This window comes from Musca vetustissima, unplaced genomic scaffold (genome assembly GCF_032173495.1).
Source record: "Musca vetustissima isolate MV318-11 ecotype Yass unplaced genomic scaffold, APGP_CSIRO_Mvet_v1 utg60438, whole genome shotgun sequence".
Lineage (NCBI taxonomy): Eukaryota > Metazoa > Arthropoda > Insecta > Diptera > Muscidae > Musca > Musca vetustissima.
Window position 1 is genome coordinate 52,826 of NW_026885865.1, and position 17,888 is coordinate 70,713.

Genomic DNA, 17,888 nt, shown 5'->3' on the forward strand with positions numbered 1-17,888 from the left:
ATGGCTTTGTGCATATGTTTGTAACAGGCAAAGGGAAACCAGAAAGACACACGGTTCCTTTTGAGAATATGCATAGAATCACTTTTTAAGTCGATTTATGCATGTCCGTCCGTCTGTATGTCCATGTTAAATTGTAAACAAAGTACAGGTCGCATTTATGATTCGAATTGGATGAAATTTGGCACAGCTCATTTGTTTGGCCTAAGGACGAACCCTATTGAAATTGGGAAAATCGGTTCAGATTTATATATAGCTCCCATATATATTTTCGTCCGATTTAAGGTAAATGGTGCACCAAAGTTCCTATATACCTTTCAATTTGCACGAAATTTGGCACTGCGTAATGAATAAGGTCACGAATGATGTGTGCTAAGTTTCGCGAAAATCGGTTCAGATTTAGATATAGCTCCCATATATAGCTTCGCCCGATTTTAGGTATATAGTCCACTAAAGTCCTTGGAAATCTTTTGACTTGTACGAAATTTGGCACAACGTACTAAATTAAGTATAGAATGATACGTGCAAAGTTTCGTGAAAATCGGTTCAGATTTAGATAGGGCTCCCATATATAGCTTCGCCCGATTTTAGGTAAATAGTCCTCTAAAGTCCTTGGAAATCTTTTGACTTGCACGAAATTTGGCACGGCGTAATCAATAAGGTCTAGAATGATGTTTGCCAAGTTTCGTGAAAATCAATTCAGATTTAGATATAGCTCCCATATATATCTTCGTCCGATTTAAGGTAAATTGTGTACCAAAGTCCCTATATATAATTCGATTTGAACGAAATTTGGCACAGCGTACTAAATTAAATATAGAATGATGTGTGCAAAGATTCGTAAAAATCGGTTCAAATTTAGATATAGCTCCCATATATAGCTTCGCCCGAGTTGAGGTAAATAGTCCACTAATGTCCCTGGAAATCTTTTGATGTGCACGAAATTTGGCGCAGAGTTATGAATAAGATCGAGAATGGTGTCTGCCAAGTTTCATGAAAATCGGTTCAGGTTTAGGTACTGATGTTATATAAATTAGTCTCTGGCAAGTTTCCCTGAAATCGGTTCAGATATTAGATTTATAACAAAACGCGTCGTCTGTTAGGATACATATGTAAAATATAACCAAAGTGGTGAAGGGTATCATATAGTCGGCCCAGTCCGACTTTACTACTTTCCTTACTGGTTTTTTAATTAAAAGACATGTGAGAAATCCTTTATAAATAGACGGTCAGTAAAGGATAGTCTACAAATAAATAACAAACATGGTCGATAAGAAGTCTTGTATAAAGAAAGACAATTTAGAGGTCTTAAAAGACCTGCGAGTGGCCTTCTTTTGATACAAGTTTTGTATCGTCTTCTATTTAAAGAAAATGTTTTTCAGGTCTTCCATAGAGAGAACTGCACAAATCGCCAGACCTAAAAGTGCCCTATTAAGATAAAATACTTTTCAGAGATCTTCTGTTGACATTTTTCTAAAACCAAAAAGCCCTCTGAGGGGTACATTTAGAGGTCTTCTTCAGATAGAAGAAAAATATTTTTTAGACGTCTTCTATTGAAGATCAGTGAACCACCAACCTCACAACAAATGGTGGGGGTTGATGAATCACTGGGTCTTTGCCGTCTTGAATGTTTAAGGAATACTTTTTTGAGGTCTTCTATAGAGAGAACGTTTGGAAAGTTTTTTTTTCTGAACGCTAGACCTCAAAGTGCCCTATTATGATAAATTACTTTTCATAGATCTTCTGTAGAGATTTTCCTAAAACAAAAAAGAGCTCTGAGTGGTAAATTTAGAGGTCTTCTTTAGATAGAAGATCCGTGTGAAGTTTTTTATAAAAAAAAAATCTGTCAGAGGTCTTCTGTTGATAAAGGATCATGTAGAGGCCCAATAAAGGTCTGTTACAGATCTAGAACCAATAAGAATTTTTTAAATATTGCTGTGATATACTACCATTTTCAATTAATGAGGTTTTCAGGGCCGTTTTCTACAGCGAGAAGCTTAAAAAATAAATCTAAAATTAAACTTCGAAAATTTATTAAAATATATGTTTAAAGCTCTATAAAATAAATTAATTCTGAACTACTACACTACTCCTAAGGGTCATTTAAAAGTGTGTATATATAATTTATTTTAAATATGTCTATATAAAAAAATATATACATCTCGTAGCTACTTCCCCATAACCTACAAAAAAACCATTTTCTTGTAGTTCTCAATTTCATCATCTCTCCATTGATTTTCGTACATTTTTATATAACACCGAATGTGTTTCAACACTTTCCGCACCAGATTCCCACATATCATCGGGATTGGTTTCACCATCCGTTTCCGATGAACCATAGCTGGTGGTAGGATGTTCATCATCTTCCTCCTCCTCTTCTGAAGTATAATTGGTGGACGATGACGATCTGGCGGTGGAATTACCTTGTGTATTAGATCGCGTTAAAGTTTTATCTGAATCATTATCGCTATCATTGTCCACATGACGTCCACCCTCCTCCTCTTCATCATCCTCCTCCTCCTCTACACCCAATTCTATACTATTACCCATGTCTTGTTGCTGTTCATTGATATGTTCAAAGTCTTCGAAACGGCTATTATCTTGAGCCATTCGCTGTTGATCCGTTGAGGTACTTTCAATATCCGAATTATCCTCAATGGTATCGACACGTATTATGTGATCTCGTCCAGACATTAATTTAAAATTGTAGCGATCATAGAAACTACGTTTTAGGGCCTCTCCGGAATCTGCACTCATATAGCCACTATCCATTTCTTGTAGCGGTCGCGGACCAAACCGTTGTTCGTAGTAATTTTGACTAGCCGGTGCGGAATAGGTACTTTTGGGTGAGGAAACCCTAGGCGGGCCTTCAATCAAGGATGATATACCCTCATCCCGTTCGAGGGCATCCAAAATGGACGAGGTAGTTTTCTTATCAAATGGTGGTGCTGGACTTTGGGTAGGACTAAATTTCGACGCCGCCATGCTAACAAATTTCTTCCAGGCATTTTTTATATCTTTGGCTTTTTTCGGGCGATCCTTAAGGCCCATGGCAATTTGCATGCCATGCGTTAGCTGGACCGGTTCAATTTCACAACGATATACCGTTTGAACATTTGTTGTGGTCGTGGTGGTGTGTGTAGGTGTGGTGGCAGTTTGATTGGCTGTTGTACTATTCGCCGTACTACGCTGGGGATATGCAATGCCCACGGGTACACCAGCATTACGATACATTTCCTTGGTACGATCGGATAAACGACTGCTGCTACGATTCGATCGGGAACTCAGGGAAATAACATCAAGTTTATTTGGATCCATGTCAGAGGCATTTTTTAAATTATTGTTGGCTTCGAGTATCGGAGATTCCATGGGGGTGTTGCTTTTGTGGTGGACATTTTCGTTGGGGATTTCAATTTTTTCTTGAGATTTTCGCCGATTTAAATATTTGTTGAGGCTATAGTCATTCCGTAGCCCCTTGATTTGGGTATTAAATATGGCACCATAATCCTCTCCTTTTAGTTTTTTCAATGCCTGATTGGCTTCGGTGGCAGGTTGTGTATCCTCTGATGTATGGGGGTTATTATTTTCGGATGAATTTTCATCCTCCTCCTCGTCTTCTTTTTCCTCATCCTCTTCGTTGCAGGTGTAGGGTAAGTTGGGTTTACGTATGGAACCACCAAATTCCGAGTTGGTCATGGTTCCAGAAATACCCGTCACTTCGGTACATTCACTGTGATTACTGAGGGTATCCTCCTCCGATTGATTGATGTTATATTGCCTAGTTTGAGAACTGGACGAACGACTTGTACGACTATTTAAGGTGGTTGAGGCTGAGGTAGTTGGCGGTGGTGGTGGAGGTGGTAGTGGTGAATTCGAAATGCTTCGTTGTTTTCTAGGTGGTGTGGGTGTAATACTGGGACTCCGAGCGGGTAATTTGGGCGAGGGAGAGTGTTTGCGTGAAGAAAGTTCATCCATTGATCTCGATTGATGAATGCGTGGTTCCACATATTCTGTGGGACGTTTTTCCGTGCTCTGCTGTTCCCGCTTTGCCTTAGGGGTTAGGATTTTTATGGTACATTTATTGGGGCTGTCATTGGAAATTTCCACTACAGGTGGTGGAGTTGGTGGTTCACTGGGTCTTTGGCGTCTTGAATGTTTGGCCTCTAGGGTGAGTATGCGTCCCTTCTCGGTAAGGTCTTCCAATTGTTCTTGCAAATACAGACTGGTGGCCTTACCACCACATTTACAACTACAATCACTATTCTGTCTTACCAGCAGAGACTGATAGATTTCTCGCAAATTATTGACATTTTGTTTGGTCTCCTCTGCTTCGTGCTGATGATGAGCGTGATGATGATTTTGGTTACACCCTCGCCTCAATTCCACCTGACTTTCGTATGCTGAGTCGCGACTATTTTTACGGAGAGAACAATCCCCGTGGTTGTGTGTGTTGGCGGGCTTGAGGCGAAATGAATTTTTACCCGACAGATCCATCATACTACCTGCAGCCAAAGGACGTTGCTGTTGATGCTGGTGGTGGTGCTGCTGATGATGATTCATATCGGGCAGTGATTGTGGTGGCGAATTGATTTCTTTCTTAATATCCGTCATACTTGACCAATTACTGACATCACAAAAACTTTGTTTTTTCGGTTTACGATCCAGAGTATCCGGTTCATATTGATCACTATCTGTGGAACGCTCTAAATCGGAGGGTGGTTCATGTTCCACTTCAATGGTCATGCTGCCACGAAATGGGGTGTCATATTTAATGCGTGCGGCAATATCCTTTTGCATGCTGTTCGTATCCATGGATCTGAGCATTTTCTTTTGATTATTGTTTAAGGTTTTATTCGGAAATGTTCCGCCATCGCGTCCAAAAACCGTATGGCTTATTTCCAATTCCTCTTCCAAAGGCAGGGCGGTACTAAGACTAGGACTCAGTTGAGAACTAACATCGGAGGATGGTGATGAGGAGGATTGTGACGATTTCCGTTTCGTCGATTCCAAGCGTTCCAAACTATCTGTTTCATAATCCACAATAAGATATTGGGGAGATTTTCTTCGATAAATCGGTGAGTCGGGTTGATATTGTTTCAATGATCTACGACTAAGTGAGCTATAGTCGGGAGTGGGCACCGAGGGAACACTGCCCTGGGTATTATTGTAAATATCTTTGATTTTCTTTTCCATGGTACTATCATAATCCGGTGTGGGTATGTCTACATGGAAGCTGCTATTCGAGCGCAGGGTGGCAGTATATTCTTTGATCAAAGCATCTGCGTCCAGCGATTCATTCATTTGTTCCATATTCCTTAGCATGTGATAATGCTGGCGTTCAGCCGATGTCAAGGAGGTGGGTGTTGAGGCTGCCGCATATTGATCCAGAACATCCAAACGTTTTCGCGACCGCTGAGAAGAACGGCTACGTTGAGATGCTGAGGGAGAGTCGTGCAGGGTGAATTTCGGATTATTATAAAGTTCCCCACCCGTCTCAGCATAGCCGTACATATAAGCTGAGGCCGTAATGGCGGAATAGGTTTCTAATTTGTGATGTAAAATGGGTATGTTCAAGGAATTCTTGGGCTGTGAGGGTTTTTCATAATTCTGGAAATTATTTTCCGCCACACCCTCAACCAATTGTTGGTGGTGATCCCGGATTTCCTCTTTCTCCCCTTCATCATTGCTTCTATTTTTACTTTGGCCATTCGCAGAAGAGCCATTAGAGGAGCCTTGTGTTGTTTTCTGTGTTGGCGGTGGTGGTGGCCTTTGCTTGGGCGCCATTATCTCTTTGCGGCCTCTTCTCGTTGAGGCTGCATTCGCTGTGGCTGGCCTGTTGCCACTTTGTGACGAAGATGATGTGGAGCCCCTTGGTGATTGACGATCTTTTTCCGGACTAGGTGTTACTGTTTCTCGTTGATTATTCGTTGCAGGAGGATTTCCACTTTGATTCTCTTCATTAAGATTAACAGTTTCCAGCCATTTTTCAATGGTATTACGTTTATCACCACAATTTTTAACATGACCACTACAACGATTATTTGCACAGGCCTGACAGGCGGCGTCTGTTCCTTGTGCTTGGGAACCAAATAAGGAGGGGGTATCGGAACGTGTTGTACTCTCCTCGGGGATCATAATCAATGAAGGCTGATATCGCTTGGCGGCCATTTTGTATTTGGCAATGGCAATTACTTCACGGATTTTTTGCAGAAATTCCAAGGCAGCGGGGGGAGGTTGCTGGGGAAACACGACAAACAAAAAATATTTTATAAAATTAAATTTATAGCAAAATCTCTCCCAAAACTTACCGCCAATAAATGCGGCTCAAAATACGCTGGATTGAAATATAATTTCTTGCGCACATTGCCATTGACCATGGCCCTCAGATTTTCCAACTTCTCTTCGGTCATAATATCCTCAATAATGGCAACATTTTCTTGGGGTAAACATTCCGTTTCCTGACCATTAGAGTTGCCATCTAATTGATCTTCATTTGTGGAGCTGCTACTGCCATTACCATTGCCATTACTGGAGGAGTGGTGAGAGCCCTTTGGCGACTCACTGCTGCCATTTGGCATCATACCCATTTGGGGATGTATCAAGGCATTGGTTTGCATCTTCAAAAAATACAAAAATAAATTCGAATTAAATTAAATTAAAATTCACCTCCTCCCTTCCCCACCTACCTGTTTAATTTTATCATGATGATAACCACCACCATCCATTTCACATTCCGAAGCGGAATTCGATATATCACTCGTGAAACCCGAATGATGATCACTTAGTTGTGGAAAGTGCTGTAGCAAGGGATTGTTTTTAACAATACCCATTTCTTCTTTCATACTACTCAAGCTGGCACGAGATCTGGGTTCATTGGACGTGGCCATACTACCCACTGAATATAGGCTACCACTTCGTGTAAATGGCGCTCCAAATGTCACTTGATCATTTTTCGGATAATTTATTTCATTAGCCAAATCATCAAGTGAATTACGCATCCTCGGTTGCTCTCGTCCTTTACGTTTTTTCATGTGCAGATAGAGGAAGACCGAAGAGACGTAAATAAGTCCGAGCAGGAGACTACACACACCAATGACAATATATTCTTTGGTGGACATACCATCTGATGTGGCAGCCAAGGTAGTGGTGGCCTCCGATTGGAATAAGACCTCAGAGACATCTAGTGCGGTATGGAAGAAAAAATTGAAGAAATTTAATAATTTTTATTAAACAAAAAATTAAAACATTTTTTAAAAAATCTAGGCCGTTGATATTCTTTGAAAAAAAAAAAACAATAAAAAAATTCAAAATGTTATCCAAGTTTTTTATCCTAGAGTCTTGTTTGTCCGTTTTACATTGATGAGCTAAATTGGGATTCATGTAAAAAATAATAACTTCTGACCTGCACTCTTTTTTCATCTATTCTTCAGTTACATTCAATTTTCCCGTTTTGAAGTCAATGACCTATTTTCCCTCCTCCACCATTCCCAAAAGTTTTTCTTATTTATTTCCCTGACCTTTCCCAGGCAACCTTTCAAAAACAATCAAAATAAAGATTTTCCTTTGGGGGTCAAAACATCTCTACATGCAACCAACAGCAACAACAACACAGTTTTGGTGACACGTTACAACAATTCCATTTATTTACACTTTCCTTGAAAATAGAAACACACACACACACGAAGGCAAACATACTTACTGTTGGCAAATTTAACAGGACTACCATTAACACGAAATGCAACACAGGGTGAAAAGACATTTTTCGGCGGCATAATGTGATCTGTGGGAAGAAGAAGAAAAATTACAGAAAAATCACAGAAGAACAAGTTTTCCAATCAATAACCAGCAATCGATGTACTGGAGAGAAATTCGGCAACAGAAATAATATATTAACTTACCACTTGTAGATGACATGTTCAGCGGCAAAGTCATATCACGACACACTAAATGCACAACGATGAGGCGACCTTGCATTTTGTGACGGAGATCAGCTTCACCCAACCACTGGAAGGTAATTTGAAGAAGAAGCAACAAAAAAAGATATTACAAAATTTGAAAATACATTGAAATACCAAATTAAAGGTCATAGTAGGTGGAATCAAGGTAAATGAAAACAAAAATGAAAAACAAAGAGCGAAAAATATTTTTTTAAGTCCACGCCTATGATAGTCTTTTAAAAAATGTACTGGGTTGCCTATATTCGACGGACCCATCTGGCAACGCCATAACTTTTGATAGAGATGTCACATCGCTTAATGACATACCGCGTTTGAAGCGTCAGTCCAAGCAGATTTTTACCATGAACAAATACACGCCACGCGAGCGCTCTGAAATAGTTGAAATTTACATTCAACAGAAGAAGTCAATTGTGAAAACTCAACAAAACATTAAAAAATGTGAAAGGTGCGCCTTCTAAGAACACCAGCGTTTATACGAAAAAATTTCGACTTCTAATCCGAAAAGGCCATATAAAAGTCGACCAAGGCGATCGGCCGAGAATAGCGCTGCCAGTGTCAGTGTTGAGAGGTCCCCAAGAACATCCCAAAAACGCCGTTCTCAGCAGTTGGGCATGGCTCGGTCCACTTTATAACGGATTATTCGCATTGATTTGCATTTGTTCCCGTACAAAATTCAATTGACGCAAAGAATGTTGCCTGCGGACAAGCCTCGTCGATTGGAATGGGCCCAAAGAGTCATCGAAATGAACGAAGATGACGAGCAATTTTGGAACAAAATTATCATGTCCGGTGAAGTCAATTTCACATTGAATGGGACCGTAAATAAGCAAAATTGCCCTTTTTAACGCCACTGAAAATCCTCAGGAGATTCAAGAAGTGCCTCTTCATTACGAAAAGTCCACCGCACACAAGTCGCATAACAATCGATTTTCTGAAGAATTAGTTCCACCGCACACAAGTCGCATAACAATCGATTTTTTTAAGAATTTGTTTATGGGCCGTTTGATGTCGAAAAGTGGTGATTTGGACTGGCCACCGCGTTCGCCCGATTTGACGCCGCCTGACTTCTTCTTGTGGGGATATTTGAAGTCAAAGGTTTACGTTAACAAGCCAAGGACCGTAGAAGAGCTCAAGGACAACATTCGTGAAAAAAACATGGGTTCGTCCAATATGGGCAAACCTGTATTTTTAAAAATTCACGCCTATGATAGTCTTGGAAAAAAATATATTTTTAACCAGTAAGGAAAGCTCAAAAGTCGAACGGGGCCCACTATATGATACCTACTTTGGAGGACCATTGAGATGGAATCGGGCGAAATTAAATGTGCTATCTATCAAGATAGCATTTGTATGGAGTCGAGTTAAATTATGTATGGGAGGTATATGTAAACCTCTGCCAAATTTCGTGTAAATCGAACAAACAAAAGCCCTTCGATGCACCATTTACATAAGATCGAACGGAAATATATATAAGACCTACATCAAAATCTGAAACGACTTCAACAAACCTTATCACATATCACTTTTTCCTCAATTGCATTCACTATGTAAAATTTTGCTCAATCAGACAAATATTGGGAGTTTGGTGCATCATTCACATAAAATCGGTCGAATCTATATGTGGAGCTACATCTAAATCTGAATCGATTTTCACTAAACTTCGCAGACATCAATCTGGACCTGATTCAGTGCGCTGTGCAAAAATTGGAAGTTTGGTGCACCAATCGGATAACTATATATGGGCTATTAAGTGCATCGGTTTTCACAAAATAAAATCGGATTCAGTGCGCTGTGCAAATTTTTATCCCATTCGGATAAATATTGGGAGTTAAGTGCATTATTTACATAAAATCGGACGAAACTATATATGGGCGCTATAACTAAATCAGAACCGATTTTCTACAATTTCAATAGGTTTCGTCCTTGGGCCATATAAATGAACTGTGTGAAATTTCATCCAAATCGGATCATAAATGCGACCTATACGTTGTTCACAAAAATACATGGACATGGACGGACATGTGTAAATCGACTCAGAAAGTGATTCTATGCATATGCTCAAAAGGAACCATGGGTCTATCTCGATTCCTTTTGCATGTTACAAATATGTGCAGAGAGACATAATACTCTGTACCACGGTGTGGTGAAGGGTATAAAAGTCCACGCCTGTGACAGTCTTTGAAAAATATATTTTTAAAATTCTCGCATATGATAGTCATTGAAAAAATAAATTTTTAAAATCACACACAAGAAAGTTATTGAAAAAATATTTTATTAAAAATCTACGCCAGTAATAGTCTTTGAAAAAATGTATTTTTAACCTCACACATATGATAACCCTTTAATTGTTTTAATGCTCTCCTATATTAGTCCTAGAAAACTAACGTATACAATAGTCATTGAAAAAAAAAATTCAAAATCCTTAAAAAATATTTTCTTAAAATACTACCCCTATGATATTCGCTGGCAAAAATATTTTATTGAATATCCCCACCCCAAAGATAAAATATTAGATGGCAATCATAAAAGTGTTTATATGTTAAAGATCAGACTATGACAGATTGTCTTAAGCATACAAGACTACACACGTGTTTGAATTAAAAAATAAAAGACTTAAGTGACAAACTTTGCTACGCATAAAGGCGAGACAAGGCAACACACTCTCTGGTTGACAGCTTCAAATGACTTTCATTACAAAAACTCAATTAGACACTTTATTAACAAAAAAAAAAAAATAAAATAAAATAAAAAAAAATTGTCACGCAATGCCGTTTTTTTTTGTTGTAGAAAAACATAAAGAATGGGTAGGTAGTTCATGTTATAAATTTTCTTTTAAACGTATTTGTTTTTCATTTTCTTTGTAAGTCTGTCGAAATAATAAATGTTTTATATATAATTTTATAGGCGTTGAAGTGTTGTTGCTTTTAATATTTTTTAAATGTCTGTTATATTTGCGGTTAGTGGCCGTCATTCAACCCACTTACTTAGTTTCTATAAAAGACATTCATTTGTTTTAATCATATTTTGTTTTTGTTATAATAATTGGTTGCCTTTACAAAAAACAAGCAACAACAATAACAATAGTGTTATATTGTTGGCGTCAAATACACGCAATTTATTTGTTGTTTTGTTTCATTTTCTTTTGCTTTTTATTATAAACTTGACATGAAATTATAGAAAATTATTCACGCTTTTCTATACATATATGTATATATACATTTATTATTACCTGTAAAAATGTACGCCCCTCATCACGAAACATACGAAAGGGGTAATCATTGTCGATGGGATTGCGTAGATCCGACCAACCGTTTATGGTTAAATATTGGGCACCCGTTACAGCACACACCGGTGTTCGGATATCTAAGTGGAATACAAAACATAATTGATTAAGGTCTGATTGATTGATAATTATTAGATTAATTTATTAGAAACATATTTTCATATATAATGTTAGGGCTGTATTTTATAATAGTGTAAATTTTACTTATCATTTTTAGTTTTTTTTTTATAAAAAACATTCCGTTATAAATATATGTATATTTTCAAAAAGAATCATTAATAATTTTCGTTATTTTATTTTTCATAAATAAATATATGTGTTGGACTTACCTGCGAAACTTATTTCCCTGCTGGGATAAATAATTTGACCCCTAAGCGGCAGAAAAACATAAGGAATTTTCTCAGATGATGAACCACTGACAAATGGTGACAATGAGCACTCTGAAAAGATGTATAAACATTTATATTGTATAACTTACTTAAATTTCAAAAAAAAAAAAATATTTTCTTTAAAAACATTATATAAAAATCGAATGCTAGTTTATTGCAAGAAAAAATTCCATTTAATAAAAATGTTACAATTCGAATTGAATTAAATCCTTTAATTGTTTCCTTCTTAGTCAAGCATAAACTTATTTCGAGAAATTGTTAAAAGTATGTCCTTCGACCCACTGAATATCCCAATATTTTTGAAAATGTTCGTAATAGGTGTACCAAAACGTGGTATTTTCTAGTTAAGAAATGTTGCCAGCATTTTATAAAGGAAAGGAGTATACCAAAATTATGACAAAGAGATCAATTAAAAAATCCTCGGTCTGACTAATAGAGAGCGCTATATTGTTTTTATAAATTATACAGCAATCGAATAATTATTGGTGAAAATAGCCTTTTTGATTTAATTCGAATCTACTCTTATTCTAGAATGTACCTATAAAATTTCAAGTGAAAATCTCAAGAACCCTAGAAGATATAGCCGATTTATTGTGTCAGCATCAAGTGACGGCAAGAGTGATTCTCAAACTTAAAACGCATTTTTCTCGAAACATTGTTTTACGAATGGCGGGCACGATAACTCAAAACCTAATAATCCAATCGGTTCCAAATTTGCACACATTGTTCTGTGTATCAATCGGTGAAGATATTCCTTATTTTTTTTAACTTAGTTTGCAGTCAAAAATAAGCGATTTTGCAAAAAAAAAAAAAAAAAAAAAAAAAAAAATCAAAGTTCAGCCATTTTGTTAATTGTTGTGCGAAGTCAAGAATCCTAGTTCATACGAGAGCCAGACATGTACTCTTTCTAGCACTGTTTTGTAAATAGACTTAAAGCAAACTTTACGCACGCTATTTGGTATGCTTCACTGTTTAAAATGTAAAATCAATCCAGCACCCATCGGTAATTTGGTTTACAATCAACATGAATAGGTCGAATTATATATGGAAGCTATGCTATGTCTAAATCTGAACCGAATTCAAGGAAAATTGCGCGAGATTAATTTATATTAGTTTCGGTACATTTTGCCAATTGGCTTAGCATGGGTCTTTAGTACACCATTTACGTAAAATCGGACAAAAGTTATATAGGAACTATATGTAAATCTGAACCAATTTCAAGAGAACTTGACACACGAAAGGATATAAAAACTTCAGTACATTGTCCAAATTGTGTGCGGGTCGGACAATCTTTGGTTCTTTAGTGCACAAATTACATTAAATTGGACGAAAATATATATTGGAGCTATATCTAAATCTGAACCGATTTTCACGAAACTTAGCACACATCATTCTGGACCCAATTCAGTACCCTATGCCAAATTTCGAAAGATATATAGGGACTTTGGAGACCCATTTACCTTAAATCGGACGAAAAAATAGATGGGAGCTACATATAAATCTGACCCGATTTTCTCGAAACTTGGCACACGTCATTCTTGATCTAATTCAGTACCAAATTCCGTCCAAATCGAAAGATATATAGAGGCTTTGGAGCCCCATTTATCTTAAATCGGAAGAAAATATATATGGGAGCTATTTCTAAATCTGAACCGATTTTTCCCAATTTCAATATTGTTCGTCCTTGGGCCAAATAAGTGACTTGTGCCAAATTTCGTCCAAATCGGATCATAAATGCGACCTGTACTTTGTTTTCAATTTAACATCTACAGACGGACGGGCGGACGGACGGACATGCATACATCGACTCAGAAAGTGATTCTATGCATATTCTCAAAAGGAACCATGTGTCTATCTCATTTCCTTTTGCCTGTTGCAAACATATGCACAAAGACATAATACCCTGTACCAAAGTGTGGTGAAGGTTATAATAATAAAAAATCGTGAATGGGGTGGGGTTCCTTAAACAAATACGTATAGTTCCCACATCCAAGTACATAGAACAATATAATTGGCATCAATTTAAAGGTTAACCACTTCTCTTTGATATACTATCAACTTCTCGGGTCTATGTCCTTCAGGAGTAAATATATTTGCCATAGAATATAAATTCTCTCATTTTTCACACAAAGGACCGACCTGCTAAATATTGACCGATCTTCATAAAACGTATTCCATGGTCATATCCCTTTCTCTGTGTAATGCATATTGTGTGGCCTCTAGAGCGTCCAGAAAATCTGAAAAAAAAGTTTTTGGTCCATTTCATCCCCTAAATATTAACGGATCATTATCAAAAACAATAGCGGTCTTCTTTGGCCAGAACCCATCCTACATGCACAATTCCGTAGTCGATTTGTCATTAAATGTGTTTACAAGTTATAATGGACAGATGGACGGACACAAATGTCTAGATCGATTCAGCTAGTCGAGATATGCATGTCCGACAACATAGTTGTGTAGGGTATAAACACAATCAATGCATCACCGTTGATCTGTTTTTAGCGAAATAATTTAGAAATTTTTGAAAATGTTCATTAAGAAATTTAAGAAAATATTCGACGATATCTCTTGATATATCAAGTTAATGTTTATATCTGATTGGATTATTTTAATACTCTTCCATCATAATCTGTATTTTTAAAGATTTGTTTCACATTTTCACTTCAAGAAAATTGTTTTTTTTTTTGACTACGAGCGCAACAATATATTTTTTGTCGAAAATTTGATTATTTATTATCCAAAATGGGTCTATTACATATTTTTTCAATTCCGATTGTTGTACAATATTGAGAAGGCTATAAAGAGCTTCACCCGATGATCAAAAGCAGTGCCAGCCAATAAGTTTCCAATCATTCCTATTGATGTTTATATTCCAACGTGTATATCTTTAATTTTGAAAGAAGATTTCGGTGCCTAAAGGATATTTCTTTTTTGTAGTCCGACTTCCAAAAATTTGTTGGGGAATTAAAATCCTGGACTTATAAATGAATTGAATTATGCTAATTTTTAATAATATTATACCTAAAATGTGAACTTCTTAACACGATCAACCAGGTACATCGACGATATCCCTGTTTATACCCTATAGACTCATAAACTTCCATCTACAGATTTATGGTCGAATTTCCGTAGAATAATAAATTCCACAAAATTGATATCAGCTCGTAAAAGGTTTATTACATATAGTACTCAGAAAAAATACAAAATATAGTTAATGTTTACATTTTTTAAGTATCTGTATCTTAGCATTGTAGTAATCCCACAATATATCTGTTACTATTCAATATCAAAAATATTTTTTATAACTTCCTCTCCATTGTAATAACAACAAAAATTTTAATGCAAACTTGTCGCACTATACATGCATTCAAATCGGCACCAATAACAACAGCTATGTTTGCTATTTTTTAATTAACGGTCATAATTCAAATCATCTGCAATAAATATTACACCGAACATCATTAGTCATATAAATTAAAACCAGAAAATATGACTTCCCTTTTCGAACATTTTTACGTATGCGATCGAAAGTGAAAATCTCACTCACCTGTTTGTGTGACAAACAGACTAAAAGTAATTAAATTTTCGAACAAATATTTCAGATACTTAACAAGTCTAAAAAAATCATGAAAACCGTTAATGATTTATTTGTGGGTCATCACAGTCCACCACATAGCACAGCACCAATTAAAATAACTACCATATCTAGTGAAAGTGTATAAACAGAGGTTGAGTTTTACGTGTAAAAAATTCATTTAACGATTTATTCTTAAAACGAAAAACTCATTAATAATATTTACATCGATTTAGATCATTTATTCTAAAACAAACATGAAAGTGAAATTACATCGGAAATTATATTTCCTAGGTATGGTATTACTGCTGAGACATAAGAAAAATATTTTTTAATCATTTGTGATTTCGTCTATAACACCTCTAAATATTTGTCTGAAAAATCATCCTGACATGCAATTAACAGTGTATGCCCACATATTGACATAAATATATGGAAGTGGACATTTTTTTTGGTATTATGAATGAGTCCCGACGGATCCAAAACAGTACAGGTTTTGTTTTAATTTACCAGAGATTGTGTCATTACACCATGTTTCTTTTTTTCAAATTTCAAAAAAAAAAAAAAAAAATAGATTAATTATTTACATTAGATTGTTTATCTACACACACACAAATTTTACATAATACGTTTGTGTCTTAAGTCTTTTGTTTCTCGCTTTATTACAAAATTAAATTAAGACAGCTCTACTAGGAAGTTTATGATGTGTTAGTTTTATAATCAGCCAGTGATGGAAGACAGACCACATAAACAGACTATTGCATCTCTTTCTCTGCTTTTTAGATAGGGCGATATAATTTGCCACAACATTTTCCCACCTAATAAAGCCCTGTCACAATAACTTGTTGTCGTTGGATATGTTTTTGCATTGTCATATATATTTTTTTGCAAAACAAGAGTTTGTGTAAACACACAAAAAACTCTCACAATAAAAGAGAGAATCTCTTTGGCGTTTTTTTTTCTTTCCACACATCTTGTTAATTTTCATTGTATGGCTACACACTTTGCAGGAGAAAGAAAGAAACCACAACAAAATACCAGAAGAAGAAAAAAATTTCAACTATGTTTTCCTTCTTCTTTTCAATTATTTTTGTTTAGTGAGAGATATCTCAACACAAAACACAAATCCAAACAAATGGAAAAATAATTTAATTTTATTGTCTACGCGATGTACAATCAAATAAACCAAAACTAAATTAACTGCCATCATCATCATCAGTGCCGTCTTCGCCGTTGTGTCGGTGGTGTTTCCGACTTGTGTAGTTCATAAAACATGACAAGGCAAAAACAAATTCAAACGGTAGTGGAGAAGATCTACAACTGGCAAATGAAATGGAAAGTGATCTACAGATAAATATGGTAGGGCAAACACACTCACACTGGAGACAGACAGACCATCAGGCAGCTAGTCTGTCAGGCAAAAAACAGCGGGCATGCGACTAACTAACAATGTTACATGATGATGTTTTTTGTTCAGTCCAATCTTTTTTGTTTTGATTTGTTATTTCGTTTTGTCTCATTAAAAAAGAGTTGTTTTTACATTGTAGTCAAGATGGTGAAGAGAAGAAGTTAAAACATTTTTTTGCAATGGTCGAAGTTTTGCACACTTCATGACTACTTTATTTGATGGAGCTGGACTTTAACTAGAAACTCGAACTAAAAAAATAGCTGCATTTTTTAAATTAGAACAAAATTAGATGCCATTGTTCCCAAATAAAGGTCACAATTTATTCTCAATAGTTTTAGGAACTTAGCCACATTTGCTAACCGTACCGACTGTAATTAGTTCGATTTCTTAGTAAAAGAATTCCCTTCACAGAATAAAGTACCTTCCTCAACCAATGATTCCAAATTCAAATTTCAAGATTCCAACTCTAATAATTCACATTCAATTGAAATTTCAAAAACTTCCTACTTAACCCAAACCTACACCCCGACATTGATTTTAAATCCAAGTTTCAGGATTCCAACTCCATAGGTTCACCCACAATTCAAATTGTACCAAATTTTATACACAGCAGTGCCAAAATTCACCCACCCACTATTGGTTCATCCATAATTCAAATTCTACCAAATTTAGTACATAGTTGTACCAATTTCCAAAACTTCCTACCTACCCCAATCCTACACCCCCACAGTTATCCTAAATCGAAGTTTCAGGATTCCTTTATCGGTTCCTTTATCGAAGTTTCAGGATTCCTTAATCGGTTGACCCACAATCCAAATTGTACCAAATTTAGTACACAGTAGTACGAATTTCCAAAATTTCCTACTTAACCCAAGCCAACACCCCACAGTGATCCTAAATCTATGTTTAAGGATTCAAACTCTACCGGTTCACCCACAAGTCAAATTGTACCAAATTTGGTACACGTTATTACAAATTTCCAAAACTTCCTACATGCCCCAATCATACACCCCCACAGTGATCCTAAATCAATATTTCAGGATTCAAACTCTATCGGTTCACCCACAATACAAATTGTACCAAATTTAGTACACAGTAGTACGAATTTCAAAAACTTCCAACTTAACCCAAACCAACACCCCACAGTGATCCTAAATCCATTGTTCAGGATTCAAACTCTATCAGTTCACTCACAATTCAAATTGTACAAAATTTAGTACACAGTAGTACCAATTTCCAAAACATTCATACATACCCCAATCCTACCCCCCACACTGAT

At 36.3% G+C, this 17,888-nt stretch overlaps 1 protein-coding gene across 1 annotated transcript; it reads right to left on the reverse strand.

Moving 5' to 3' along the window:
- Positions 1–2,217: 2,217 nt before the first annotated feature.
- LOC133333160 (uncharacterized) lies at positions 2,218–11,678 on the reverse strand (the record flags this gene model as incomplete). The annotated part of the gene is made up of 7 exons (XM_061541490.1): positions 2,218–6,234; positions 6,306–6,614; positions 6,684–7,177; positions 7,697–7,777; positions 7,896–8,001; positions 11,185–11,318; positions 11,568–11,678. Coding segments are annotated over 7 exons (5,252 nt in total), but the record flags the coding sequence as incomplete, so codon positions are not given.
- Positions 11,679–17,888: the final 6,210 nt, after the last annotated feature.